Source organism: Prunus dulcis, chromosome 1 (assembly GCF_902201215.1).
Source record: "Prunus dulcis chromosome 1, ALMONDv2, whole genome shotgun sequence".
NCBI lineage: Eukaryota > Viridiplantae > Streptophyta > Magnoliopsida > Rosales > Rosaceae > Prunus > Prunus dulcis.
The window spans coordinates 36,556,677-36,582,640 of record NC_047650.1 but is presented as its reverse complement, the minus strand read 5'-3'; the positions used below and the strand labels follow the sequence as shown (position 1 = coordinate 36,582,640).

At 36.5% G+C, this 25,964-nt stretch overlaps 4 protein-coding genes across 6 annotated transcripts; 1 reads left to right on the top strand and 3 right to left on the bottom strand.

The window, feature by feature from the left end:
* On the bottom strand, positions 1 to 3,889 carry LOC117615902. Of its 3 annotated transcripts, none has more exons than XM_034345079.1 (6): positions 3,483 to 3,889; positions 3,132 to 3,260; positions 1,437 to 1,696; positions 607 to 691; positions 273 to 339; positions 1 to 186 (listed from the first exon to the last, which is right to left on the bottom strand). In XM_034345079.1, the coding sequence occupies exons 2-6, from the start codon at positions 3,185 to 3,187 to the stop codon at positions 133 to 135; spliced, it is 522 nt and encodes a 173-aa protein (XP_034200970.1). In that variant the 5' UTR covers positions 3,188 to 3,260; positions 3,483 to 3,889; the 3' UTR covers positions 1 to 132. The 3 variants fall into 3 exon arrangements, with proteins under 3 accessions (XP_034200970.1, XP_034200969.1, XP_034200968.1); XM_034345078.1 differs by having other exon boundaries at positions 1,437 to 1,701; positions 3,483 to 3,749; XM_034345077.1 differs by lacking the exons at positions 3,132 to 3,260; positions 3,483 to 3,889 and adding an exon at positions 2,327 to 3,004 and having other exon boundaries at positions 1,437 to 1,701.
* Positions 3,890 to 4,857: 968 nt separating this feature from the next.
* LOC117614102 (phospholipase D alpha 1-like) lies at positions 4,858 to 8,875 on the bottom strand. Its single transcript, XM_034342795.1, has 4 exons — positions 8,752 to 8,875; positions 7,451 to 7,507; positions 5,526 to 7,365; positions 4,858 to 5,376 (listed from the first exon to the last, which is right to left on the bottom strand). Exons 1-4 carry the CDS (start codon positions 8,839 to 8,841, stop codon positions 4,943 to 4,945), a joined length of 2,421 nt encoding a protein of 806 aa, XP_034198686.1. The 5' UTR covers positions 8,842 to 8,875; the 3' UTR covers positions 4,858 to 4,942.
* A 540-nt stretch (positions 8,876 to 9,415) lies between these two features.
* Positions 9,416 to 11,326, top strand: LOC117614103 (ethylene-responsive transcription factor SHINE 2-like). The gene is made up of 3 exons (XM_034342796.1): positions 9,416 to 9,446; positions 10,024 to 10,291; positions 10,494 to 11,326. Exons 2-3 carry the CDS (start codon positions 10,212 to 10,214, stop codon positions 11,071 to 11,073), a joined length of 660 nt encoding a protein of 219 aa, XP_034198687.1. The 5' UTR covers positions 9,416 to 9,446; positions 10,024 to 10,211; the 3' UTR covers positions 11,074 to 11,326.
* A 2,021-nt stretch (positions 11,327 to 13,347) lies between these two features.
* On the bottom strand, positions 13,348 to 19,629 carry LOC117614246 (RNA-dependent RNA polymerase 6). Its single transcript, XM_034342988.1, has 3 exons — positions 19,346 to 19,629; positions 15,704 to 18,448; positions 13,348 to 14,460 (listed from the first exon to the last, which is right to left on the bottom strand). The coding sequence occupies exons 2-3, from the start codon at positions 18,413 to 18,415 to the stop codon at positions 13,582 to 13,584; spliced, it is 3,591 nt and encodes a 1,196-aa protein (XP_034198879.1). The 5' UTR covers positions 18,416 to 18,448; positions 19,346 to 19,629; the 3' UTR covers positions 13,348 to 13,581.
* Positions 19,630 to 25,964: the final 6,335 nt, after the last annotated feature.

The following is a 25,964-nucleotide window of genomic DNA, read 5'->3' as shown; positions in this document are numbered from 1 at the left end:
AGCTCAAATGTATCTAACATAGCAAATTGATATGTAAGCAAGCATCAGTATCAAAGATTCAAAGACTTGCGTAAATTTACAAAGCTGGGCAAGAAAAGCTAAAGAAAAGAAAGTTTTTCTGGCTTTGCTGGATCAATCGTACAAACCTTCTTGCTCCCATATATCAACAAGAAAATCGATCATTTCCTGTCATTTAAATTCAACAGTCAGAACCAAAGAGGTTGCAGAAGCAAATACCAGCAGAGGAAACAAGTGGAGCCAAGTCAACTTACAGGGAGAGGGATCGGTTGGCGAAACGGCTTGTTGGTACTAAGTAAACTCTCATAAGTGGCATTCCAACTACAAAACACAGTAGTTGGATCATTAGTATATATTATGGATGATGGAAATGTGAAAAATGCTAATAGAACTGCAAGGGACAAAAACTTGCATAGGCAGCAATGGTGCATCTAGTGCAATCCAAGGTGCAAGCAAGAGAAAGCTAAAATCAAGTGAAAATTAGTAAATAGTTAAGTTGCTAAATCGGGGCACGTATTCCTACTCGAATGTAACATGCCCCTACGATGATTAAATACTTCTAGTATCATAGGCAATACAGAAATTCACCTTATTCTAGGTTCTCGAAGTTGCGTCTGGTGTTGAGACCTATTTGCAAGCCACTGACTCCTCGTCTGGTTCCAGAGTAAAAGACCTGAACCCATTAAAATTTTCACCGGTTAAAAATTTAGTTTGCTAGAATAATTGGAATTAAAGGCATTGTCGAACAATGATTATGACTCTGGACGTAAGTTCAGCCAAAAAAGTTTCAGAAAAGCACCACAAAACCTATCATCACCCATTGCTTTCACTTTGCAGGTCTAAAAGACTACAAAAATTGATCAAATGACACAAACATCAACACCACACCAAACTTAAGTTTTCACAGATAAAACCCTAAAATCAATAAAAACATTGAAGATAGGAATAAAATAAAATAAAATAAAATGGTTATGTGAATCAAGCTTTCCTGAATATCCACCATTGTCTTCTCTTTTGTTGTTGAAGACAAATAAAACATACATGGATAGCAGCCATACAGGAAAAGCCCATAAAAAGTACAAGAAGCTACTCCCAGTTATGTTATCTGTATTTAAGAGCATTTTCACATTTGAAAACAGTGGTAAAATTCTTAAGATAGATGAAACCATACAACCAACAGGTAGCTCTTTCTCTGACTACTTACCCAAAGCAAGGTTATCAGAACCACCTAGTCCCAAGCTTGGCTGGGCCATATCTATCTGGCTATACTAAATAAATTAGAATGAAGTAGGTCACTCAAACAACACAGTATGACAAGGGCAAAATAAACATACAACATCAAAGACAGTTTCAATGAGTGACTAAAGGACAAGTTCATACCAGAGAGAGAAATAGAGAGGTTATTTCATGTGACTTACCATGATTTACAAATTCAGGTGTATTGCTTGTGCTGCCAGAAGTACCATGGGAATCAATGCGGTTTGAAGTGCTCACTGAAGAGATGCTTTTCTGGGACTGGACTCCACTGTTCTCCATTTCCATAGTGCTAGTGCTCCAGAAGTCCTCTGATATGCTATTTTTCCTCGCCGATCGACCTTGAATTCTCAGTCTGTTTGATGGCTCATCGACCGCAATAAGTAGTCGGGGTTGGGTACCAGTACAGCATCCAAGACAGCCTCTGCTCTGTTACAAATTAGGTTTAAGTAACCACAAAAAATGATTAGTAATAGTACGACACCTATCAACTTGATCCCAATCTTGGAGCCAGAATTTATGAAAAACTGTAACAAGAAAAAAACAAATTGAAAATTAATAATACTACATGGGCGTACATAGTTTGCATCCTAAAGTTCTTTGGGATCCCCCCTAAGTACCCACACTCCAGAAACAAAGAAAATAGGAAACAGTAAAAGCCCAATTGCGTACACTTTCCCATGATTTAAAACTGTACAATCTTCCAATTACTGAAATTTCCAATGATAATCAAATCTAGCTTTCTTTTTTGGGTAAAATAGACAGAACCTTAAGGAAGAAACTGATGCAAATGCAACCCATCATTGATTCTCTATAAGCAAAATATAAGTGGTATCAAATCCACCATTTGTAACAAACCTAGATCAAATTAAAACATAAGAAAATAACTTAGCCACTAAAACTCACACCACCAGATCCAAGTTCTACGAAGACCACAGTACTCAATACCCAATTATGAAAAACTTAAAATAAGGACAAGGCATGGTCATTTCCTGAAGAAATTCATTAGAATTAAATTTTAGGTAAGAAAAAGAAAGAAAATATTCTCCCTTACACTGAAAAGTGCCTCGCATTTCCTTTTGAATTTCTCCGTAAGTAGAGCCATAAAAGCTCGAAAACAAGCACCAGTGAATACAAAAAATGAACAGCAGGGTTTCTTCCCAAAGCATCTCTCCGTCTGGGACAACAAACAACACCTAGAATACATATTTTCTGTAGAATTCCATCCAAAGGGAAACCCCTAAGAATACAATTACCAACTGCCTAAGGCTTGAAGCAAAGAATGGCAAATAAAAAAGCCACCAACACGTTTCCCTGTTCACTCACTTCAAGCTCGCTTAACAAACAAGCAAACCCGAGTACAAAGATTCCAAAACAAAGTTAAAGGAACAAGCTTGAGCTACAGACGAAAACCTCAAGTCCCTGTTTGGTCATCCAGAAAGCTAAGGGTAAAAGAAACAAAAACAAAAACAAAATATTGCACTTTTGGATCTTTGTTTTTTCACCAGTGATGTCAGCATCCCAGAACCAGCAAAATCGATTTAACTACACCAAATAGTTGCACGTCCAATTTGAGCTCAGATTTGGATTTCTAAAGTCTCAATACTAGGAAAATAAAAAATCATTCTCAGAGTGAAGTCTCACTTTTATTATTCTTATCTCATTGCTTCTCCCAACAACCAGACATTTACAGCAAAATCACCTCTGTTTGGTTGCTGAGAAAATTCACAAAAAACAATCCAAGTTTTCAACTTTTCTTCTTCATTTCCCTTAATTGTCTCATAAAACAAACAAAGCCCACAACTTTTTCTTTTTAAAGAAAAAAGAGCGAGAGAGAAAGGATTAAGAAAAAAACTCACCCCATGCATGTGAAAATGGCAGAGACCCAAGACGGAAGATATCTACAGCTTTTCATCTAGACGCGGCCAAGCTTAAACTTGTCCACCGAAACCCTAAATCCACGAAGGAGAGAAACACACCTCACGATCCTGCGAAATGCATACAATTAGAGCTGGCAACAGAGCACTCAGATAAACACCAATTTAATTTCAGCCAAATTCAAACACAATCACAAATATTCATGCTCTGTTTGATTCCCAAGAAAAAAAAAAGGGAAATTGAAATCAGAGAAAGGAAATACAAGTTACAACCACTTTCAATTAAAAAAACAAGTTTTTATTTTCGAATTAATTTTCTTTATAATAATGGACCTGATAGATGGCATGGTTGGATTGGCAATTGGGTAAGGTCAGTTTCTTCCCTCCTTCATGGAAAAGCTGGCCCTCTGGTTGGCTTCTGATTCAACCAAAGGGGCACCCTTCGTTCTTCTTTCTTTCTTTCTTTAAAAACTCTCTCTTCTCTCTTTCTCTAATTATTCTCACTAATTTTATGTGTTTTGTGATAGAAGGATTATTACTTAATTTATTGGGAGGAAGGAGGCAAAACCAAAGGTTGCTTTGGGGTTTTTTTTTTTTTGTTCTTTCTATTTTCTTGTTGTAGGTTACAACCACTTCTATGAAATTTTTGATTTGTGTTGGTGTTGGGGGGTCCATGGTGGTTTTGATGGAATCCATCAATCATGCTATCATAATCCATCTAGTGTTTTTGGATAATTATTGTTGTTGTATATTTAGATCATTTTTTTATATTGGATTTAGTTGATTGTAGCAAGAACTCAATTATTTGATTGCCAACCCATTGTGGGTTTCCTGTGGATATGTATAATTACTTTTTTCTTGGTTGCCCCAGCATTGGATATGATATTATATATACTAAAGATTTGAATGAACCAGGACATTGACTTTAACTCTTGAAGTGGACAGGGCAAAAGAAAGTATCAACTAATCTATAATTCTATATGCCCCTATGAAAAGCACCTCTCAGGTATATCTATATGATATGTCCAAATATTGAAATTCAAGAGAGGAAGTCAAAATTTTGTGTATGTTACACATAGCAAAATGTGAAAATTTTCTGTTTGATTGATCTGTAAATCACTGGGGGAGTAGAAGTATGTGTTATTTTATCAGTTTCCTAAATTTTATGGTTTCTAAGATAAAAACCTCTCATGCTTTCTTGTCCATTGTGTTGACCATATATGCATTCATATGCAACAAACCATCTGCAACAAACAGCCTCTGCCAACATTTTGACAAATTCTCCCAGGGCAAACCCTTAATTTGAAATTATAAGGTATCTGAGAGAATGTATATCCAAAACAAGGAGACCATGACCACTGACTTTACAGTAAGATCAGCAATCCTATCCTTGTTTGCCTGGCTTTTTTGGACTGGGTCCTACATTTTGAATACAAGCTTAGAAGCAATCAAATGAGGTTTTAATGAGAGCAATGATTCATGTATTGGAGGATGGTGATGATGATGGAGCTGTGGCTGGGCCTACAGTGGTGAAGGTGGGCACTTTGATGGCCGGTTGTCTCTTAGATTTGCATGATTGAACAGGTGGAACTGGAAAAGGAAGGACATTTTTGGACTTTGTTGTTAAGAAAAGCAATGCAGGATCATAGTTGATGAACATTAAACTTTTATTTGGATAATAATTTGCATATGTTTTGTACAATTCAGGGACTTAACAATGTTGTTAATGATTAATAGGAATTTACATCCAGATTAGGCATTTAGTAATAACACATCTTGAGCAGACACAACTGCTAGGTTGTGAGGATTGGAGGAAGGTACTCAGATTTATTACCAAAAATTCGAGCCTTGGTATCGGGGAAATGTTCGAAGCCTGGCGGTGTTGTTAGATCTCCAGTCTTGCTTACTTCAACAGGGTAGCGAAGAAGGTGACCTGGAAGGTCTTGATGAAGTGTGTCGCTTGAGTAGAGATCCCATTGTTTTTCGGCAATCTGATTTACTCTTCGGACACATTCCAAAGATTCTGGATGCAAGAAGGAGTTGTCAGGCACTCTAAGGTGCTCAAACCATAGTGATAACCTGAAAGCATAGATTTGACCCCTAGCTGGGTCTGTGGTAGCTAAATGTTCAGGCTGGAATGCCCCCATAGCAATCTCAGAGTCCCTTGATCCATCCATGGACCTTTGGTTTATGTTGGCAGATCCAATGATTATGTATTCATCATCAACTGAAACAGGCACATGTTAGCAGACTTTCATTAATATGTATTCGAAATTTTGAACATGATAAATAATCTCTTACAATATATCTAATATGTTATGTTGCTAGAGAAAATTTCACTTTCAAACATAACGGAACTCTACAGTTATGACTTACCTATCATCATTTTTGAATGCACGTAAATCATGAAACGCCGGGCCTGCTGAGCTCTTTTATAATCAGTGTCTGGCTCTGGAGTCTCTGGAGGTTTATATTCTCCATCCTTCTCCATTTGCCGGTTGCCTAGGCAGAAGAATGTCAGATAGTCCTTGGGGTGTTCATTTGAACCCCTTCTCTGAAGGGCTTCAGAGATATCAGTATACATCATCACCATTGTCCTTCTTTGCCAATCCAATATAGCTTGAACAGAAGCACTCTCAGGTATACCTTCTGGCCACATTGGGACAACAATGTAGACAGTGAACCTCTCCCCTGATTCAATTTTACTAACAATCTTAAGTGAGAGCTCCTTTGGTATAAGATGCAAAGCATTAATATCCTCATCCTTAATGTCTTTTGATTTCCAGCCAAATGAGCTTCCAAGGAAGTACTGATTCTCTATGTAAATGAAGTTTTTGGCACGACGAATGGCGTGGATATATGCGTCTTGAATGCTTCTGTCTATGATGTTATTCTTCCCACTCACAAGGCCCAGCTGTGTTGCTTCCAGAGGTTTCTCAGGAAAGCCAAAAGCAGCCCCATTGTCAATAGATCTGAACAACTGAACATTCCATGACTCCTTGTCATTTGAGAACGTATTTTTAAGTGGGTGAACTGTGATTTCTTCAAGCTTGCCTAGTGAAATTAAGAACCTTTCACCAACTTGCTTTTTCCACCTCTGCTCAAAGTTGTACAAGACATCCCAAGCAACAGGCCCTTCCAGTTTGCAATGAATATCATGCCAGGGCTCCCTTGGACCGCCTTTCCTAATCGAAGAGCCAGCAAAGTTTGGCTGATGGAAATCCTTCTGGTGAGTTGTGTCTAGAGTTGCAAACAAGGGATGTTTTGGCGTATCATATCTTCCATCACAAAGATCAATACCTCCAACAAAACTCACAATCCTTCTTTTTTGGGATTCTCCACCAGGCATCTCACTGTCAACTACAATTGTCTTCTGATGGTGAGTGAACATTGTTGCAGTCTGAAAACCCTGAATTATGCTTTTTCCAACATCAGGGTTCCGGGGGCATAAGAAGCAATGCACTTTCGTGTTTAGAAAGTATTCTTCGGTTCCTTGATCATGGGTTGTCATCAAACCATCCTTCTTCAGTTCCTCAACAGAAGTTCTGTCATCCCAAACGAGCAAAAGAACTGAAACACCCTCATTTGCCTTCCTCTTAAGAAGCTCCCCTAGTGTAATGTCATCTTTTCGCCTACTCGGGTCCCTTAACAAGGTTATTTCAGTGTACACAGACCACCCGGTTATGTAAATGAAGTGCCTTGCATTAGTGATCGCATCAAAGATGTCCTCCCAGCATCTCTGGGGCTTATACGCGGGGATGTGACTGATAAAATCGTTCGGGACATGGGAATCTTGGTATAGTGTAACCCTGCAACCCTCTCTTTGATTGAAAAATGTCCAAGGAACACCATCATACTTGGGACTTTTAATCCCCAGAGACCAATGGAAGTCATCTTTAACACTGGAAAATTGCAACTTGACATGAATTCTAGAATTTCCATAGATGGGATTTCCATCTTCATCTAATATTTCAACCCATCTGTCCACCGCATAACCCTTGATTATTTCTTCAACAGGTATATAAGCTCTTCCAATCAGAGTTGCCCCAATCAGATCGTTACTTTTGACAGTGAATATAAGGTGTGAGATATTATGAGCACAGTAGATGTGAAAGTCTTCCCTCCATTTGGGATTGTTGGGATCGTTTACCATTCTGGTCCGGCCAACCCTGGCCTTATCTAGATCAACTGTTGCATAGAGTTTGGATCCAACAATCTACAAAATATTTAAGGTAAATTTATGAACAGAAATAGATTGATCAATAGTTTGGAGGAAAATGAGATTGACATTAATAATATACCTGTTTAGGCCCGCACAGCACCAACTTCTTGATTTGAGCTACAAAGATTTTAGGTGACTTTTGTGCAACGACAGGATCAAAAGTAAGGGAAAAAAATTATCAGGGCAAGAACACTTCACCAGAAAAGAATAACCACAAATTGTAGACACTTTTACCATTGAAAGATGGTTGAAAAAAAAAAAAAAAAAGTTTCAATTAGACATTATGCATGGTACTTTGGCATGACAGTAAAATGTGTGCAAACAAAAGTTGAGTTCGGCAGATTAATTTGCTTGGCTATACTAATCAAAGATGATGCACCTCACAGGACATCTCTTCATTTTTGCAGGAGATAAAGAAGATTTCAAGTTACAAATGATATGAATTTTCCATCAGAATCTTGTTAGGACTTTGTCATTAGCGCTATGCTCCATAGTTTCAGAAAGAGAAACAGAGTTTAACAAATTCTTGGCGATATGGTTGGTTGGTGACAACTTGGGGAAAGTGATTTTATAATTTAGTCGGGGATATCATAAGCTTCTTTAAAAATATCCAGATGTAAATCATATGCAAATAGAAAATTTCCTCGGATGAAAATATCAGATGTATCAAATTTTATGAGCAATCAAGCCTACAAAGAGAGAAACACAGAACAAACTGATAGATTGTATGGTATTTGAGATCACCGATACACAAGTCAAACAAAACTTCAAGCTCGCATTGTCTTTCTAATTAAATGAGCCACTATTGTCTTTCTAATTCAGATTTTTGCATGATTGTTCTAAAAGCACCCTTTGAAAAGTCATTTGAGGCTTTATTGCCAGCAGTTGTGTTGGGAGAAACACTTTCATGCGACAGAGATAATACTTTTTCTATCCCAGACTAATAACGCAATAAGACATAGGAAGTGCTGTACCCGTTGCAAGTAAGTTTTTCTGGTTGGGATAGATATATTTTCCACCTCATAACTCCATAACTTTTTTTCTGTTTTTGGTCCAAACCTCACTCTACAACTTTACAACCATTTTCTACCCCAAAAGAAAAAGGAAAAAATCAGATAAAAATCTTTACAACCATATCATTTATTGTTTAGGCTATCACTTTTGAAATTTCCCCTTTACATGGCTTACCATGATTCTGAGAGAAAAAAAGTACAAGCATTTTTCCTTGGTCAGTTTATACCTTCTTTTCCCATAAAAGTATGATCACTTTATATGGATTGTAACATAAAACAAATAAATGTCACAACAAAACTTGCTGAAAGAAATAGGAACAAAACTAAAAAGTTTTCAGTTCATGTTAAAGAAAAAAAAAAGGTTTACCTTCCACAATAAGTGGAGCCCACATCCATTGTATAGCCTATCAACCTCACATATCGTTGCCAAAAGTGTCCCATGAAGCAAACGCGGCATTGTTTTTCACCTTCTCTCACTACAACTCTTGGAAATTTGCTCAAACAGAGAGAGAGAGAGAGCTACAGAAAAACCAAAACAACAAAGATATTAGCATGCACGTATGTGTGTATATATATATATATATATAAGCATATATATATATTTATAGCTTCAAGGAAAAGTTAAAGCAACACATAAAAGGAAACAAAACTTTCAAGGAATACGTGGGAGATGTAAATGGTATTGCACAAAAGCTGACTTTGTTGGAGAAAATTTGGTAGCTTGTTACGGTTTGGAATGAATCAAATTATTATACATATAGAAAGAGAAAAGTGGAAGAGGAATCTCGTTGATTTTGTATACGAAGGAAGGGATGTATCTGCAGAAAAGTCAAGCTAGAATCTGTTCCACCTTTGCTTCCAAGGTGCCTTCCCAAGACATCACAAACCAATTCAATCTATGTAACATGCCATGGTGCGTTCAAATACTAATCGATTAGTAAGTTTATTTTGTTTATTGAGTATAAGTGATTGAGGGAGGGGGTTTACACAAATTCATTGGGTGCTTGGGGATTTCGAACCTTTGCCCACATGAATGAAGGTGGAAGAGCTCAACCAACTGAGGTATACCATATCCCATTAGCTAATCGAAATTCGACATATTGGTAAATCTAAGATGTCACGTTATTCTTTTGCTTGAAAGATTAAAAGAAAGGGACCGGAAAAAAGGCAGCCTCTTGCTCATCAAATTATTTATTCAGTTGGAGTTTACAAATCAGCATGATAGGTCTGAAAAATTGAATGTTAAGCCAATCATGTAAAAAAGTTTTCAATAATTCAACCCATGCTACAGATATAATAGTCAGAAAATTCAACACCAGCAATAAATTTAGACATCAAAAGGTCAATAATTTAGAGACCCCTGTGGTCCTAGCAGAGTAAATAACAAATCCACAAGAGTCTTTTGAGTCAACCCCTAACCAAACACACCTTAATGCTCATCCAAGGAAAAATGAAAAAGAGAAGAAAAAAAAAATTGGGGGTGTGAAGAAAAGATAACTGTTGTGTAAATAATGGAAATAATAAATGCTTTTCTTTTGGGTGGGCAGAAGAGAGGGGCATAACAGGATGCTCATTTTTCCTTTGGTTCCAGTTGTCAAGAACCTGAGGGTTGTGTTATAATGGTTTTTGTGTTGTGCAGGTGAAAACTTTATTGCACTCTGTACTACATAGAGACTTTCCGACCAAAGCAAGCTACCGACAGTTCTTATAAATGTCCACATTGTACACAAAACTCTCTTCATCTCTTTGATATCCACCCAATATTATGCATACTTAAAATCCCATCTCTGAAAACTCTCTATCTCTCTCTCTCTGAATTTTAATAACATGGTACAGTCCAGAAAGTTCAGAGGAGTGAGGCAGCGCCAGTGGGGCTCTTGGGTGTCAGAAATTCGCCACCCTTTACTGTAAGTTCACCATACATTTACACTTTTCCAACCGTCTAACAACATAACATATCAGACTCTCTAACAATAGAAAGAATATGATAACTTCATAACGTAACATGTGAGACTATCTGCATATTAATTATGCTTTTTCTATCTGCAAGGATTTTGATCTTTCTTGATTTCTCTTTGGTTTTTGTTGTTGTTTGTGATTATAATTTAGTAAGAGGAGAGTGTGGCTAGGGACATTTGAGACAGCTGAGGCAGCAGCAAGAGCTTATGACCAAGCAGCCATATTGATGAATGGACAAAATGCCAAGACCAATTTCCCCACCTCAAATAACAACAACAGCTCTGGTCAAGACACAAAGCCCACTAACCAAGACTCTCCATGGTCTACCAAGGCACTTTCAGAGCTGCTCAACTCCAAGCTCAGAAAATGCTGCAAAGACCCATCTCCCTCCCTCACTTGCCTGAGGCTTGACAATGACAATTCTCACATTGGGGTGTGGCAGAAGCGCCCTGCCGGATCGCGGGCAAGCTCGAATTGGGTCATGAGGATCGAGCTTGGGAAGAAAAAGAAACACATTTCTGATCATCATGGATCCATGTGCTCCTCATCCTCCTCATCCTTTTCGTCATCGACGAGTTCATCAATGGTGGGATTGATTGAGGCTGGAATGAGTGAAGCAGATCAGGATGAAGAGGATAAGCTTGCAATGCAGATGATAGAAGAGTTACTTAATTGGAATTATCCAATTCCTTCACCAACAAGTAATGTTCAAGAAGGAAATATTATTTAAAGGGAAGTTAGGAACCAACCAGCTGCTTCAATTCCTAGCCTTTAATCAGTCCTTGAAGTTAAGTATAGCAGTAGTATATCAAATCATAAAATGCCACCTCACTCTTGTGTTGTGACTGGTAACTGGGAAAATTGTATAAAGACTAATTAAATTAAAACCACTTGTAGATGCTGGTCAAGGTTTGTGGTTGGTTGTAGCAAATACTTGTCTTGAAATAGTAAAATGTAGATAACTAAGCTCACCTCTTTCTGCAGATTTGGTTCATTTCAGCATACTTATATAATTTATAACTTGTTGACTTGCTAATTTGGTAAATATAATAATTATACGTTCACTTTATCTTGTATTAATGACCCAAATATGATGAGAAAAGAAAAATGCACATAGCATCATACCATGTTATTGTTCTGCTGTCGTTTTATAAATTAAAAAAAATAAAAATTTAAAATTTAAAATTTTATGAAACAATAAAAACTCAGTAACATTGGTGCATCCTTTTACGGACAAATTCAAAAATAGAAAAATAGTAAAAAGAATTTGACACATATACCTGATATTTTCCATATATAGGAATGTTTATTTTATCTTTTTGGCCAAACCCTAGGACTCTCATAATATCTTGATTCTCCACTAGGTGTCGTCGTGTGTCTTAGATGATTGCTGTATAAATTACAGTGAGAGTTTTCAGGCAGAAAAAAAAAAAACAGCAATTAGATTTTCGTATTATATTCCAACAACAAACCAAAAAAAACCTGACATTTTATTTCTCAGTAAATTCGAACCTAGGACATTCCAACCTATATTTTTTGTTTTGTTTAATGCATCAAATAGAATTTATATACTTTTTTATATTAGATGTTGGGGGCATGCCTATCTCAAAGACATTCACAAAAAGGTATAATAATAATATATTATTATTACCATAAAAGTGCATACCATCATGATAGTTCCATGCTATGCTGCATGCCTTAGAACATGAAATGAATGAAATTTTGGGAATGAAAAAGAAACTTATATTTGATTATGCTTAATTCTATTGAAAAGAACATCTGTTGATTGGTTAAGCAATTTTCACATACCCATCATGCTTTGTTTCCACATCAATAGAATCAGCATCAACTTAGCAGACATCACATATCAAATCATACCAAATCCTCTCTTAAACTCATTTTTAATTTGAATTGAAAAAAAAAAAAAAAAAAAAAACCCCAACTTTAATATTTCCTTAAACGTTCCTCAATTTGAGAAATCTTTGATCACAAAAAATAAATAAATAAAAATTCAAATCAAGTTGGGTATAATCAAGTTGGATTACTTTAGTTCATGAAAATCGCAGGACTAGAATTGAATTCTCGTCGTGAATGTAAGCAGAATGATTTTGAAGTTTACTTACTGCCAATAATTCAAGAGGTAATAACAAATTAGAGTATTGTTGGACCAGAAGATAAGTAGATGTAGAGCTTTCAAGAGGGAGAAAAATAGGAGGAACACATCTTGTGGTGTGAATTACAATGAACTGAGACCACATGAGTTGCTCCTTTAGTGTCCGTACGATTGAGAGACCATGAATGTGAAACTGACCTAATCGTGAAGAGAAAGCCCCCTCAGTAGTTGGGTGATCAATGCTCCATACATCAAGGAGACTAAAAGCCCTTCATCTACAGACACTTTTGCTATCTGAGAGAGAGAGAGAGAGAGAGAGAGAGAGAGGGGACAAGTTTTCATTGCAGGATTAATTTCGGGGCATGTGATTATCAAATGGGGCAGTTGATGGTAGATGTGACATTGACTGTGACATATAGAAGATTTTTTGTTGTGATGATCGTTCATTGTCGTCGTGGATCCCTCTCAAGTCTCAAAATGGAATGTATCTACTTGTGTATACCATATCAAACCATTTTAGAGTATAATACTGTAGCTGACGTAGAATACTCAATGGATTGAGTACCAAATACTTAATTCTTACATTATGGTGAAAGAAACCCTTTGAACAATTTGATTTTGCCAAATTAATTTCCGACAACAGCCGAAAGCGAAATGAGCTGCATTTTCATTTTCATTTTCATGGACATTAATTTTGCTATGAAATCCATAAGGAACTCCTTGGATCCTGGAGGAAAACAATATTGAAACCCATCAAAGAAAAGTGAACTGAAACCTTAGAAGAAATTTTTTTGCTAAAATAAGGAATTAAAGGACTCTAAGTAGAAGCTCATGCAATTTCAGTATATGCCTGAAGATTCAAACATGGGTAGTGATTAATGGATCCAACAATTAGGCTTTGAAGATTCAAAGGAGCAAAGAAAAATATTTTGCAGTCAACCAAAAGACATTTAATTGCAAGCAAGCAACAAACTTATAGCTTCAATAAAGTCGTACTTTCAAAGGAAAATCCAAACAGAAAATGAAATATAAAAATGGACCTAATGAAATGGCAGAATGGCCTTGTCGCCATGAAGTTTGACAGACAGCAACAGGAGACACAATCTCAATGACTTCAAATGCTTGTCATATCCGATCAGCAAGGTACCTCTTCAAAGAGTTGATTGGCTTTGTAGAGTCAATATGTTCCACTCCGTGGCACTTAATCTTGATTCGGGCAAGGTAGTCAGCTGCGATCCATGCAAAGCTCAACATCACCACAACATCTCCAGGACCATCTGGCTCTTGCAAAGGTGGCGATTGTTTTACCCATTTAGGGTGGTAAGTTACCTGATACCATGCTGAGGCCTTCTTCTCACACAATAGATTCTTCTCATCATCAGTAAGAGCCTCCAAATTTGAATCCACGTTCTCAAACATTTGCCTGAATTCTTTTTTCAGAGCATTGTAAGAATGACTCAGCCGCTCTTTCAGCTCCCCTTGTTTCTTGCTGTTGGACTTGGGGATCGACCAAACATGCCCAGTAACTATCTCTTCTTCCCTCTTGACTTTATATTGTCCCATTAGACCCTTCAGCTGACCATCATACGAGCACTTTTTCTCCCATGCATCAAATACAAAATCAGCCGCTCCAGGAACCTCAAGATCCATATCATATGGGATGTCACTGGGAAAATAATGTAGCTCAGAAGAGGTTGCAGCATCTTCATCATACGCATCTCTAACCTTGCGATAGAGTCTCCCCAAAATTTTAGTTGACTTGTATGACTGGTTGTCTTCTTTCCCCAAGAAATCTGGGTACAACCTTGGCTTTAGGTGCTGTGGTAGGGAAACAATCTTCCCGGTTTTTGGAAAATCAACTGCTAATGCTGCTAACTCAGCTAGTTTAAGGCAGTTCACATCCAAAGCCCCATAATCACTGCGGTCAGCATGAACCACATGTGCATTGCATATCGGCCCTAGGTTCTCATTCGTCATGTTTTTCACAAAAAAATCTATTATATCCTGTGGTATAAACACAATGACAGTAAGAGAGTGTCCGTGACAAATTGGGATTCCAAAATTGTGTAAACCCAACAAGGAAAACACTACTTATAATTAGACCTAAAACAAATACAGAACAGGTTACCAAGAATCATGGCTCAATTCTTACTTTATACAATTGTTCAGAATCCTACCACATCTTATTGGTATGATTTTTCTGTGAATATGTTTATTAAAATAATTTCTTGTGATCACACACCATTTGCAAGGAAACTTCACAATGACAACTCATGGATACTTCTTGACATGCATCTTAATAGTTTAAGCTTTTAATAACAATGGTAAAGCCAAAACAAATTTAACATGGTATCAGAGAGGGAGATAAATCCTTGAAACTACAACCTCCCAGTATAAGTTGAACTCTACACTTTGGGCCCTTTAGTAGTGGGGAGAGGACCATGTGAGGGGAAACGTCAGCTTATAAGAAAATTGTAGTCCCCAGCTTACCAGCTTAGACTCTAATGATAGTAAGAGTGTCCGTGACAAATTTGGGATTTCAAAATAGTGTAACCCAACAAGGAAAAACAAACAATGTAGAATGTAACCTAATATAAATGAAGACAAGTTACCATGAATCATAGCTTGATTCTTAATTTAGACAATGGCTCAGAATTCAGCCACATTTTAGTGATATGATTTTGCTATGGATGTGTTGATTAATAGAATAGTTTCTTGTACAAAAACCACTTGCTAGGAAACTTCATGATGACAACTCATGCTAATAAAATATAAAACATTTAGTGACATGCATTTTAATAATTTAAGCTTTTAAGAAACAATGGTAAAGAAACAAAACTTAACATGGTATCAGAGCTTAAGATCCTGACCTAGAATCCTTAAATATAGGTTGAATTCTACATATTCAGACCTTTAGTAATTGCGTTTGCAGGAAATCTGGTAACAAAAGCTTACATGCTCCCACAGAGCATAAAACAAAATCTTGTTGTACAAGGACAGCGTACAAACATTATCAACTCTACAAGAAAATTCCTTAAAAAATAGGAGTCTGACATGCCTTATCCAATATAACGACACTACAGTGTTATTTATTAATATTTCTTGTAGAAGCATGCAGATAATGAGAAGGTTGCTTGTCTAAGAAAGAAAAGCAATCATGGAAAGAGAAAAAATAATGATAATCATGTTCCCAAAGTTTAATATCATAGAATATAATAGATAATCACTAAAAATGGTAGGTAAGTACCTGCTGAGTAACAGGACGCCCCTGAAGTTTGGCTTCTGCAGGATCATACTGCATAGGCATCCAGCTCTTCTTACTTGGAGGAATAAGATTTTCATCCCATGTGACAAAGTAGAGGTCCCCGTCTAGGTCACTTCCAGAAGCTTCATCCGTGTGGGGCCTATCACCATTTTGAGGGAAAACAAGGCAATCATATAAGTGGTGCAAACCTGGGGCATCAACTGCTTCAAGAATCCTTATATCTCCAGGATGAAGGCAAGGATTCTTTGCTATCACAACGTATCCTTTAATCACTTGAAGATTCCTCTCTATCTGAGCAAAACTAGAGCCATGCTTTGCAAAACAGCTCTCTAGCGATGGGGTAGACACTTGGACAAAGCACTGACCTTGCTCAAGTACTCCTAGCTCATCAAGAACACCCATAAGCCATCTCCCAGAATGGACGAAAATCCTAGCCTTTTCCCTAAGGCCCCAAAGCTGTGCGGCTTGTATACAGGTTAACATGCCTCGTAGATGAGGTTCTGTCTGGGGCTTGAAACCTGCACTCAACATTATAGCTGCTGCATTTCCTTGCTCAGCGCAGGATGCAGTGAGAACATCAAATGCCACATCCGTGTCCACGAGCATCTTGTTTAATTTGAGAACCATCTTCTCCTGCATCCTCCAGAATATTTCATCTTCAACGTTTAGTGTTGAAAGCAACGTTATAATCTGCCTGTTTAAGAAACCTGGCTGATACCTAGTCCAAGAACAGATTTCCAATGTCGTATGCTTTGACTCAAACTTGTTCATGCTAGTCCTCAAAGAAAGCCGGAACCCATCGCCTTTGGATGGCCAACAAGCCACAACCCCCTTACAGCCAGCAAATCTTATTTGATATGCACAAGGTGGATTTCTGTCCAATTTCAATTTCTCTGCAACTTCCAGTGCAAGGTCAGGAGTGATCATACCAATCCCATCCGAAAAAACATACCCATTCCTCTCAATATCTGGAATGTCATTTACCTCACTTGATGGAACTTCTACAGTTGCATATGTAGACGAAAAACACTGACCCATCCTAGCAGCACATTTTGCTACATTTTTGTTGTTGAACTTCCCCATCCAACTAGTGATCTTGCCGACACTAATGTTCACGGATTCAGCAAAGAACCAGGCAGAACGGTCTCTCAATTGATTGGATGAGAAGGCCAGGAAAGTGTACTTACGACCGCATAAGTAAAATCCATCATTCAGAATGGTCCTAAACCTTTTAAACACGTTTGTTTTCTGTAAAAAGGAATTTGACGTGATTTCCTTCACAATAGGAGCAACATAGTAGTTCAGAACATTGGAATTAATTTTCTGCATGCCTTCATCCATAAAGGTAACCCTTAAAAACCGATCAGCAACTTCCTTATATTTTCTAAGAACCCTATTGGATAGTTCAACCTCGGGTGGAAGACAATAGGCCTTAGTTGGGGTGATGACCAACCTCCTAACTTCAGCAATATCATCCAACCGCTTAGGATCCTTGACAAGCTTGGGATTCTTCAGCAACCAATCTTGGACAACTTTCAGCCTCTCACATGCGTCAAAAACTGGGCTTCTGTAAGAACACAGGTGCTTCAATGCAGCCACATTGATCTCCTTTGGTTGGCTCCTCAGTAAATGAAAGAAACTGTCTGACAACTGGTGCTGATTAACAGTGCCCTTGTGCATTACTGCATTAACCAAGAACATTATCTCAAAGGAAATACCTTCCTTGTACTGAATACTGAAGAAAGGCTCTGTATTAGACATTCCAAAATCAGGTTCATCCTGAATCTTAGGTGGCCATTTGATGCAAACCTCCTTCACCCTTCGTTCTCTAAGATAATTCATGGCCTTCTTCAACTTCGCACCATGGCGAGGTGGTATTAAAACTCTGTAAGAATTACAACGCCCAATGGGCCCACTAGGAGTAAAATCTGTGGTTCTAATCCAAGGATCATCATCATCCAACAAATCGAATGGGACTGATTGGTCAATGTCATCATCAGCAGTTCTATATGAAACCCAGGGTGATGATGTCAGCCGCAACAGAATCACAAGATATGAGGTGTCTGTGTATTGTTTGATTTCAGTGATTTCTCTTACCAAGAACTCCACCTTAAAATCACATTTAATCACTGCATGCTTCTTTGTCCCTTTAAATGAAAATGCAGTGTCCATTGTAAAGCAAAACTTGCATGTTCCATCAAAAGGATCCACAATAAAATCCACCCCATAAGGAGGTCCTCTCCAAGAAACAAAAAACTCATCTTGGTGAACTAAACTTCCAATCTCAACATGCACATCAGATAACTTGAATGGAGTTTTGGTCCTCCTCCTCCTGTTCAAAAAATATGGATTCTCAGGGCCCAAACTTACTTTCAATGGTTCATTGTTAAAAAAAAGTTCACAACGGCCTGCTGCATCCATAGCAAAAGTTACTGAATCAGGTGATACAAAATGCACAAATGCATGGGGCTCCACCCTGCTATAGTCATCTGTTCTTTTAACATCTGCAGTATTGATCTCGAAATTTGGGAAGGACTCTGGAGGGGTCCAAGAAGTTTTTAACCTACACCTATATACAAGCCCAATTTCATCTTCCAAGTAGGTTACAAGATCTTTTGCCCTAGCATGATGCTGAAATCCACCAAAACTGACTTGAGTTACTACTGAGCCATTTTCACTTCCTTCGAATTCCATTTTCTGTAAGAAATATCCACTGCCACTTCAAAGCTTGAGAACAAAAGAGAAAAAGAAAATGAAATAACCTCATCAGTTGAATGGATACAAATAAAAAACGTGTGCGTGAGCAAATATGGTAACATAGATTAGCATTCACAAAAGAATTCATCCACCAAAGTAATAGCCCAGGAACCACCAAAAAAAAAAAAGAACCTTTTGGTAACCATGACCGCTGAGGATGGGAAAAGTTGAATCTCATCTCTGTGTTTTCTTCTTAACAAAAACTGAAGAACTATAATGCAAATATTGTACAAAGACTTGTTCCTGAACGTCCTTGCTTATCAGAAAAAGGATGTTGTACGCAGGCCCAAGGATTGAGGTTCTAATCTACCACTAAATCAATCTGGATTGAAGAATAGCACACGAAGTACAAAACAAAAAGTTTTGTGTTTTGTTTTCCACTCAAATACAAAGACGGCAAGAAATTCAATGAATTTTGAAGCATAAAAGGGTGTAAAGCAAAACAAGAACAGTGGCCTCCACAACTAAAAGGTCCAAGATCCCCTTGCACCTATTTTACAAAAGATCAACTCATAGCCCTGCCACACCTAACCCAGATTGGGATCGATGTATCTGGTTTGGGAAAAAGGGCTTCCACATTATGGGAGCTCCTACCCCCTTCCCATAATTCAATACATCATGACAAAATGCAGAGGATTGATAAAATTATTTGGCATAGAATTCAAAACATGTAATGTTAACAAAGGAAATTTTTTCTCAAACTCATCATCCGCTATTCATTTTGCTCATAAAGAGCCAAACTGAACAGAAACTGATCATATTCTCACAAAATTAAACAAAAAATAAACACTTTATTCCCACATTTTCTCGGGAAACAATCACAGATTAACAGAAATTAGAGTCAGGAAAGAGAAAAGCCACACTGACCTCTTGAAGCTAAAATTCGAAATCGGAGCGAGACAATGCGCGAGAGAGACTGAGCCTGTGAGGAGAGAGACTTATACGAATGAAACCCAACAAGCGTGAGCACTGAGCTTGTCCTTCACGCCTTTTCAGTTGCCCTTCCTCAAGAAGTTCCCGCTTTGTGACTCGGACTAAAATCGAAAAAAGGAAAAGAAAATTCAAAATAGTAAATGCCATCTGCCAAGTGCTCGATGAAATGCCTTGGTCAAAAAAGTGTGATCGCTCATTTCCCATCTGCTGTGATTATTGTTTACTTTGATTTGACGATGAAGAAAGGATAATCATTATGTTGAGACAAATTAATTGTCAGAATCTTTCTGCCTCAGAATTTTTCAGTTCAGCATTTCTTTTAAAATTTCATTGTTTTCTTCAATTTTTTAACCTTTTTTTTTATTACACAATTTATTTGGATTTTTAACTATACAAAATTAGTTAAATACCCATTCCTAGACATGAAACTATAAATATACCCTATACTATTCAATGTATATAAACACACCCAAAAAATACCCAAAAATGACAGCTGTTACATTTTTTAGTTTAATTACTTAAATGAAATACCTTTATTACCCATTCAGTATTAAATTAGTTTTTTTGAAAAATTTTGGACGCTCTCTCTGTCGTCTCTCTCAATTGGCGGAAAGCAGGCCAGCGATCTTGGTGCTCCGGCCACGGCCAGCAGTGAGAGCGGTCGGAAAAGGATCGGCCAGGGCCGACGATCAAGTCTGGGCTAAAGCCCAGCCACATCAGCCGCTCACGACGCCGCTAAAAGCTCAGAAAGGTCTGTGGATTTCGAGTTTTCCGACGTCGTTTTCGGCGACTCCGGCTGTTGTTTCCGTCGATCGAGGTATGAAACTTCATCTACTTTTCATACTCTAGCTGTTTATGTATGTGGTTAGGATAGATTTTGGAGTTTTGGAAATTAATCAATACACCCTAGTTTGACCGACGGCTTTGGCAGTGTTCCGAATTGCTCCGGCCACTTTTTGGCCGAGGTCCAAGACCAAAATTTACTCCCCTTGTTAGTATGAATATGTTGGTATAGGTATTGTAGGGACTTTTGGGAATTTTTAGAGATAAGTTATCATTTGACTTTGACGGTATGCTTGGTATTCGGGGTTGTTGGAATGCTAGTAGCATCTGTTTTTTGAAATAATGTTAATATGAGAACTTCAAGCGAGACAATATGAGAGGAAGCAAATTTAACAGTAGCTGTTGGCTTGTGCAATTGAGGTGCAAAGTAAACTTTTTTCTTAAATTCTTTTAGGCTTAAGAATATCATAGGGAGACAGAGAGAGCGATAGCTTGTACAGAAAATTGGACCACTTTCTGAGCATTTTTATTTTATGCTCAAGATTCTTTGCAGTTGATAACAATTGTTTTCTCTTTCTCAGTCTCCAATCTTCTTCTTTTTTTTCCTTTTTTTTTCTTCAAATAATGGAATGCAAAATTGGAGTATTGATTGAATGGTTTCTGTTCTGATAATGGAATGCAAAATTCTCTTTTCAAATTTTGTTTGTCTCTCACTGTGCTCGGTTTTCTAGCCAGCAATATCCATTTGCTTTTGTGTCACATCAAATTTACTAATCTTAATTAGTAACCATATCCATGGAAACTGCAAAGGGGTTTGGTCAGTATAAAGTTTGTTGCCATTAGTTAGCAAGGAAGAAGACATTTAATATTTTTTACCAGTGGCAAAAAATGAAAAGAAAATCAAGGCATTGGCTGCTGCAACTCATACTGTTTGTTTCTGTCATGGCAATTTTGGCAGCAACTTGTTGCCAAACCAGTTCACCTACATCACTTGTTCTTTCAATTTCAGTTGTATTTCAAGGTTGCTACTTTACGAACATGGGGTTTTTGCTCTGGGTTCCTAGGTTTGTTCAAAAGGTTGTGTTTTCCGTTATGTTTTTCAAGGTTGTTGGTTTATGAACATGGGGTTTTTGTAGTTGTACATTTTTATCGTAACTATTATGCAAATGAAATATAGTTGTTAGCTTCCAGTAAGTGGTATGAATAGTTGTTAAACTGTTCATACCCTGCAATTGAGTTGATTTCTATGACATAGTATTAACAGTGTACTTCCATGACATAGTATTAACAGATTTTTCAGTAACAAAGCATGCGCTATTTTTTGCTCATATAGTTGTGCACTTAAAGTTTATGATATGCATAATGTGATTTTCACTAGGAAGGTAGTTCTATGACACAGTATTAACAGTGTACTTTTTTTTTTTCTTCTTGTAGAGGGCCTTTGCGATTGCTTCTGGTAAAACTATGGACAATGTGATTTTATGATATGCAAAAATGTGATTTTTCCTAGGAAAATAGTTCTATGACATAGTATTAACAATGTACTTCTGTGACATAGTATTAACAGTGTACTTTTTTTTTCTTCTTATAAAGGTATTTCCTTGTGCCTTTGCAATTGTATCTGGTGAAACTATGGACAATTGGAGGTGGCAGCAAAGGATATCGAATCTCTTGTTAGGGTTTTTTGGATTTTTTGTATGAAATAGTATTTACAATGTTTTTCTATGAAATTGTATTAAGAATGTTTTTCTATGAAATTGTATTAACAATATAGCATGGTATTAACAATGCACTTTTATGACATGATATTAACAATGTACTTTCATGACATGGTATTAACAATGTACTTTTATGATATGATTTGCGGAGGTTTGATGGAGAATGAAGGGTTGTGGGGACAGACCCTTGGTTTTCGTTATTTTTTATTTTTTTTTAATGTTATGTTTGTACAATACTGTCCTATTGTGTAGGTAAAAAGCGCCCCTGAACAATAATGTTGTTTAAATAATAATTCAGCAAATAATAATGTCATAACAGTTTAATAGCAAGACAGTTCTACGGCATAGTATTAACAGTGTAATTCTATGACAGTTCTACGGCATAGTATTAACAGTGTAATTCTATGACAGTTCTACGGCATAGTATTAACAGTGTAATTCTATAATGTTTTTTTGGGCGGAAAGTTATGGAATACGAGATGGTACAATGTTTGGGCTTGTTTATAAATTTGGGCTGGGTTTGTTTTGGGTGTTTTTTGAGTTTTTTTCTGTTGGGCTTGATAGGGGCAGTGCTGTAATTTATTGGAACTTCAACACTAATTTGTTATTTAATAAATGGATTTTGGGTGTGTTTATGAAGTGTTTTTCATGTGGGGTTTTTTTATAATTTCAGCTCCTATTTTAGGTATATTAGTGAAGATCCCTTTTAACTATTGATTATTTTTAGGAGACTTTATTTTTATTTATTGGAATAAGTTTATGTATTTTTCTATTTAACTGTTTGACTTTTATGTTATAGAATTTTATGCCTTTTCAAAATATTTATACTTTTTACGAAATAACATTTTCGGTGATAAAACAAAGAAAAATAGGATACAAGTCAAAATAAAAATATTCAAATACAAAGGCACAACTTATACAAAATCTCAAATCATTTGGCAACACCACTCACTAATCTAAAAAACACAAGGTGTGATGCGATTGGTAAATTATTACCTCTGGTTGGCGTGCTACCTGTTGCCTGAATGATAGGGGTTCGAAATCCGTTTGAAGCATTTTGCGGCTATGAGCAAGCCAAACCTTGAGCGGTAATTAATGTCACCCTTTGAGTATGGGGACACCTCGTGATATTTAAAATTAAAAAAAATTGTAGCTCAAATAAATTCACACATTACTTTGTGCATTAATTGTTATCAACAAATGTAATGTAACTATATCATTCATTAAATTATTATATGCAATTCAAATTAAGTTTTTTTTTTTTTTTAAACCTTTAAATTGTGGATGAAGCTACAATTGTGGAAGTCACAAGAACAGCGAAATTTTGAGACAATGAGAGGAATTGTGAGAGTGAGCAGAACAACAAAAGCGAACATGAGCAAAGAAAGATAAATGAACGCCCTTATGATATGTTTACTAATCCGTAATTGGATTAGGAGGAACTGAATTGAGGATGAATTGAATTGAGAACGAGTTGGATTAAGGATAATTAGATTACAGCTTCCTATTGAAGTTGTTTACTAAACCATATGCATTGAGGGGAGTTAGATTTTGGATTCCAATTGAAGTTGTTTACTAAACCATATGAAATAGGGGTAGGAGTGGTGCTAATTACTAGAATGCCCTTGTTGTTAGGTTAAAGTAGATGACAAATTTAGAATTTAAAAAATTGTGTGAGAATGCAATGGGTAAAAAAAAAATGAATTTCTAATGGGTTAGTTCTCCAGTAATTAGAATACCACCTCCCGCCCAATAATTGAATTCCTCCAAAATCAGGAATTCAATTACTAATTTTGTGTGGGCCCCACTTACTTTTCAATTCCTTGATGTGAAGTAAACGCAGGAATCCTCCATAGGTGGAATTCAATTTCTGATGAGAATTCCAACTCCTGATTAGTAAACATACCATTAGGGATTTGAAGGGTAGTCTTGTAATTTTATCTATAAAAAATAGGGAAATATCAAGGGGCATACACTCCATACTTGCTTTTGTGTGTACTCATTTTTCCTTTATGAATGAGAAATGATAAATTCAAATTCTAGACATCTTCTAGCATTAAAATAGAAATATCACCAAGTAAGCAAGATTTTGCACCACCAGTCCCATCATCATTCCTTAAAGAGATATTTGGTCATATACCCATTCTTAGTACCAATGATATAAATAAATCCTACATAATTTAATTTCTATAAATAAACCCAAAAAATGACAGCTGATCCTATTGAATTTAATTATGATTATTAAATTACTTTAATGCCCTATTGAGTGTTTTATATTTTTTTTATGAGGTTTTGGGGTTGTGCGTGTTTTAAGAAATTGATGGCAGTTTTGTAATTTATAAGAAGTTAAAAGCCTCTTTATTATGTTGTAAATGGATTTTGGGTGTGTTTCTAAAGTCCATTTCATATAGGGTATTTTTATAATTTGGGCCCCTATATTGGGTATAATAGTGAATCCCCATTCTATAAATTTGTGCATTCAAGATTAATCTATTAAGTAAGTGGAATTTGCAATCTAAAACCCCAAAATTTAAATGGTTTGGAGTAGGGGTGGGCACGGTTCGGTTTGGACCGGTTTTTGCCTCAAATTAGAATCGATCAGGTACTATTTATGCGGTTTGGTTCGGTTCGGTTTTAATTAAAAAAATTCAAAAACTGTCCGGTTTGGTTTGAACCGGTTTCGATTCCGGTTCGGTTTTGAACCGGATTATAAAAATTATTTTTAAAAATTGTTTTGTAATACAATTCTCAACTAAAATATTATTTTTTTACTTGAAAATTAACAAATTATTCAATTTCATATAAAAAATAAATATTAAAGTGAGAAAAGAGAGATATTTTGACATTGAACTTGGATAAATATTAAGTTTTTTATAGTGAAATTAAAAATATAGCATTAAATATAAATATATATTGAAATTATATATTTTTTTAGTTTCACCGGTTCGGTTCGGCCCGGTTCGGTTTTTGAAGACATGGAACCGGATCCGAAACCGGTCCAAACTGGTCTGGTTCGGTTTTTGACTTTTTGGTCAACTCGGTTTTTTTTTAGTTTGGTTCGGCTCGGATTTCCGGTTTGCCGGTTTGAGTGCCCACCCCTAGTTTGGAGTAAATAAAAATCATCCATACTATTATTTGAATTCAATCTATAAAACAAGGCTTTTTATATAAAATAAAAAAAATCACAAATGGTCTATGATGATTACGAAATTATCACATTTGGTCATTTATGTTTTTTTGTGACATGGTTGGTCCTTAAGTTTACGTTGCGTATATCAAATTGGTTCTTGTCGTGAGATTATGTTAGAAATGATATTAAACTGATTACTTGACACATGTGTAGAGCCTAAATGTCCAATAACACGCCACGTGGATTCTGAGTAAAATATTTTAAAAATATGTAATTTATTAAAAAAAAGAGAAAAAGATAAAAAAGTCCTTCACATAAGACAAAATGTTAAAATGGTCCAGCCCCTCCAAAATTGGATAAATTGGTTTAGTCATTATCCCATGATGACATGAAATACTATTGGGTTACTATTCGACAGTGACATAAGAGTTATTTCACGTCACCATGGACAGTGATTGAACCGATTTATCCAATTTTTGATTATTTCAAGTCATTATGGACAGTGACTAAACCGATTTATCCAATTTTTGAGAGACTCAATCATTTTAGGACATCCATAGTGGGGGGTGTATTTTCGGGGGTGTAAAGCCACTTTTACATCCCCTTTACATCTTCGGGGGGTGTAAATACGTTTTTTGCTCCAATAGAAAACGATGTAAAACCACTTTTACATCCCCTTTTCTTCATTTTTCCTCTCTTTTCTCGGGTGGGTCCCACCTGCAAAAGATGTAAAAATAAATGCAAATGTGCATTTTATTTTACATCTTTATGGTGGTGATGTATATTTACAACTATTTACATCTTCCCGTTGGATATAATTCTAGTGATAAAGGGTGTATATTTAACATACACCCCCTTATACACCATCCTATTATGAATGCTCTTATCTTATCTTAGTGTCTTTCTATTTGTTCTTATATGA

Bases quoted from the DNA above. Each gene is read 5' to 3' on its own strand.
- LOC117614102 (XM_034342795.1), bottom strand. From the start codon at position 8,841: ATGCCGCGTTTGCTTCATGGGACACTTTTGGCAACGATATGTGAGGTT. The intron at 7,366-7,450 runs GTATATTATTAA...AATATTTTGTAG, and splicing joins TGCTGTGCGGGCCTAAACAG to ATTGTTGGATCCAAACTCTA. The intron at 5,377-5,525 runs GTAAGTCATAAC...TGCCTGTTTCAG, and splicing joins GCATTCAAAAATGATGATAG to TTGATGATGAATACATAATC.
- LOC117614246 (XM_034342988.1), bottom strand. From the start codon at position 18,415: ATGGAATTCGAAGGAAGTGAAAATGGCTCAGTAGTAACTCAAGTCAGT. The intron at 14,461-15,703 runs GTACTTACCTAC...TTTATACCACAG, and splicing joins GGCGTCCTGTTACTCAGCAG to GATATAATAGATTTTTTTGT.
- LOC117614103 (XM_034342796.1), top strand. From the start codon at position 10,212: ATGGTACAGTCCAGAAAGTTCAGAGGAGTGAGGCAGCGCCAGTGGGGC. The intron at 10,292-10,493 runs GTAAGTTCACCA...ATTATAATTTAG, and splicing joins GAAATTCGCCACCCTTTACT to TAAGAGGAGAGTGTGGCTAG.
- LOC117615902 (XM_034345077.1), bottom strand. From the start codon at position 2,479: ATGTATTCTAGGTGTTGTTTGTTGTCCCAGACGGAGAGATGCTTTGGG. The intron at 692-1,436 runs GTAAGTCACATG...TAATGGGTTCAG, and splicing joins ACCTGAATTTGTAAATCATG to GTCTTTTACTCTGGAACCAG. The intron at 187-272 runs GTAAGTTGACTT...TTTAAATGACAG, and splicing joins GCCAACCGATCCCTCTCCCT to GAAATGATCGATTTTCTTGT.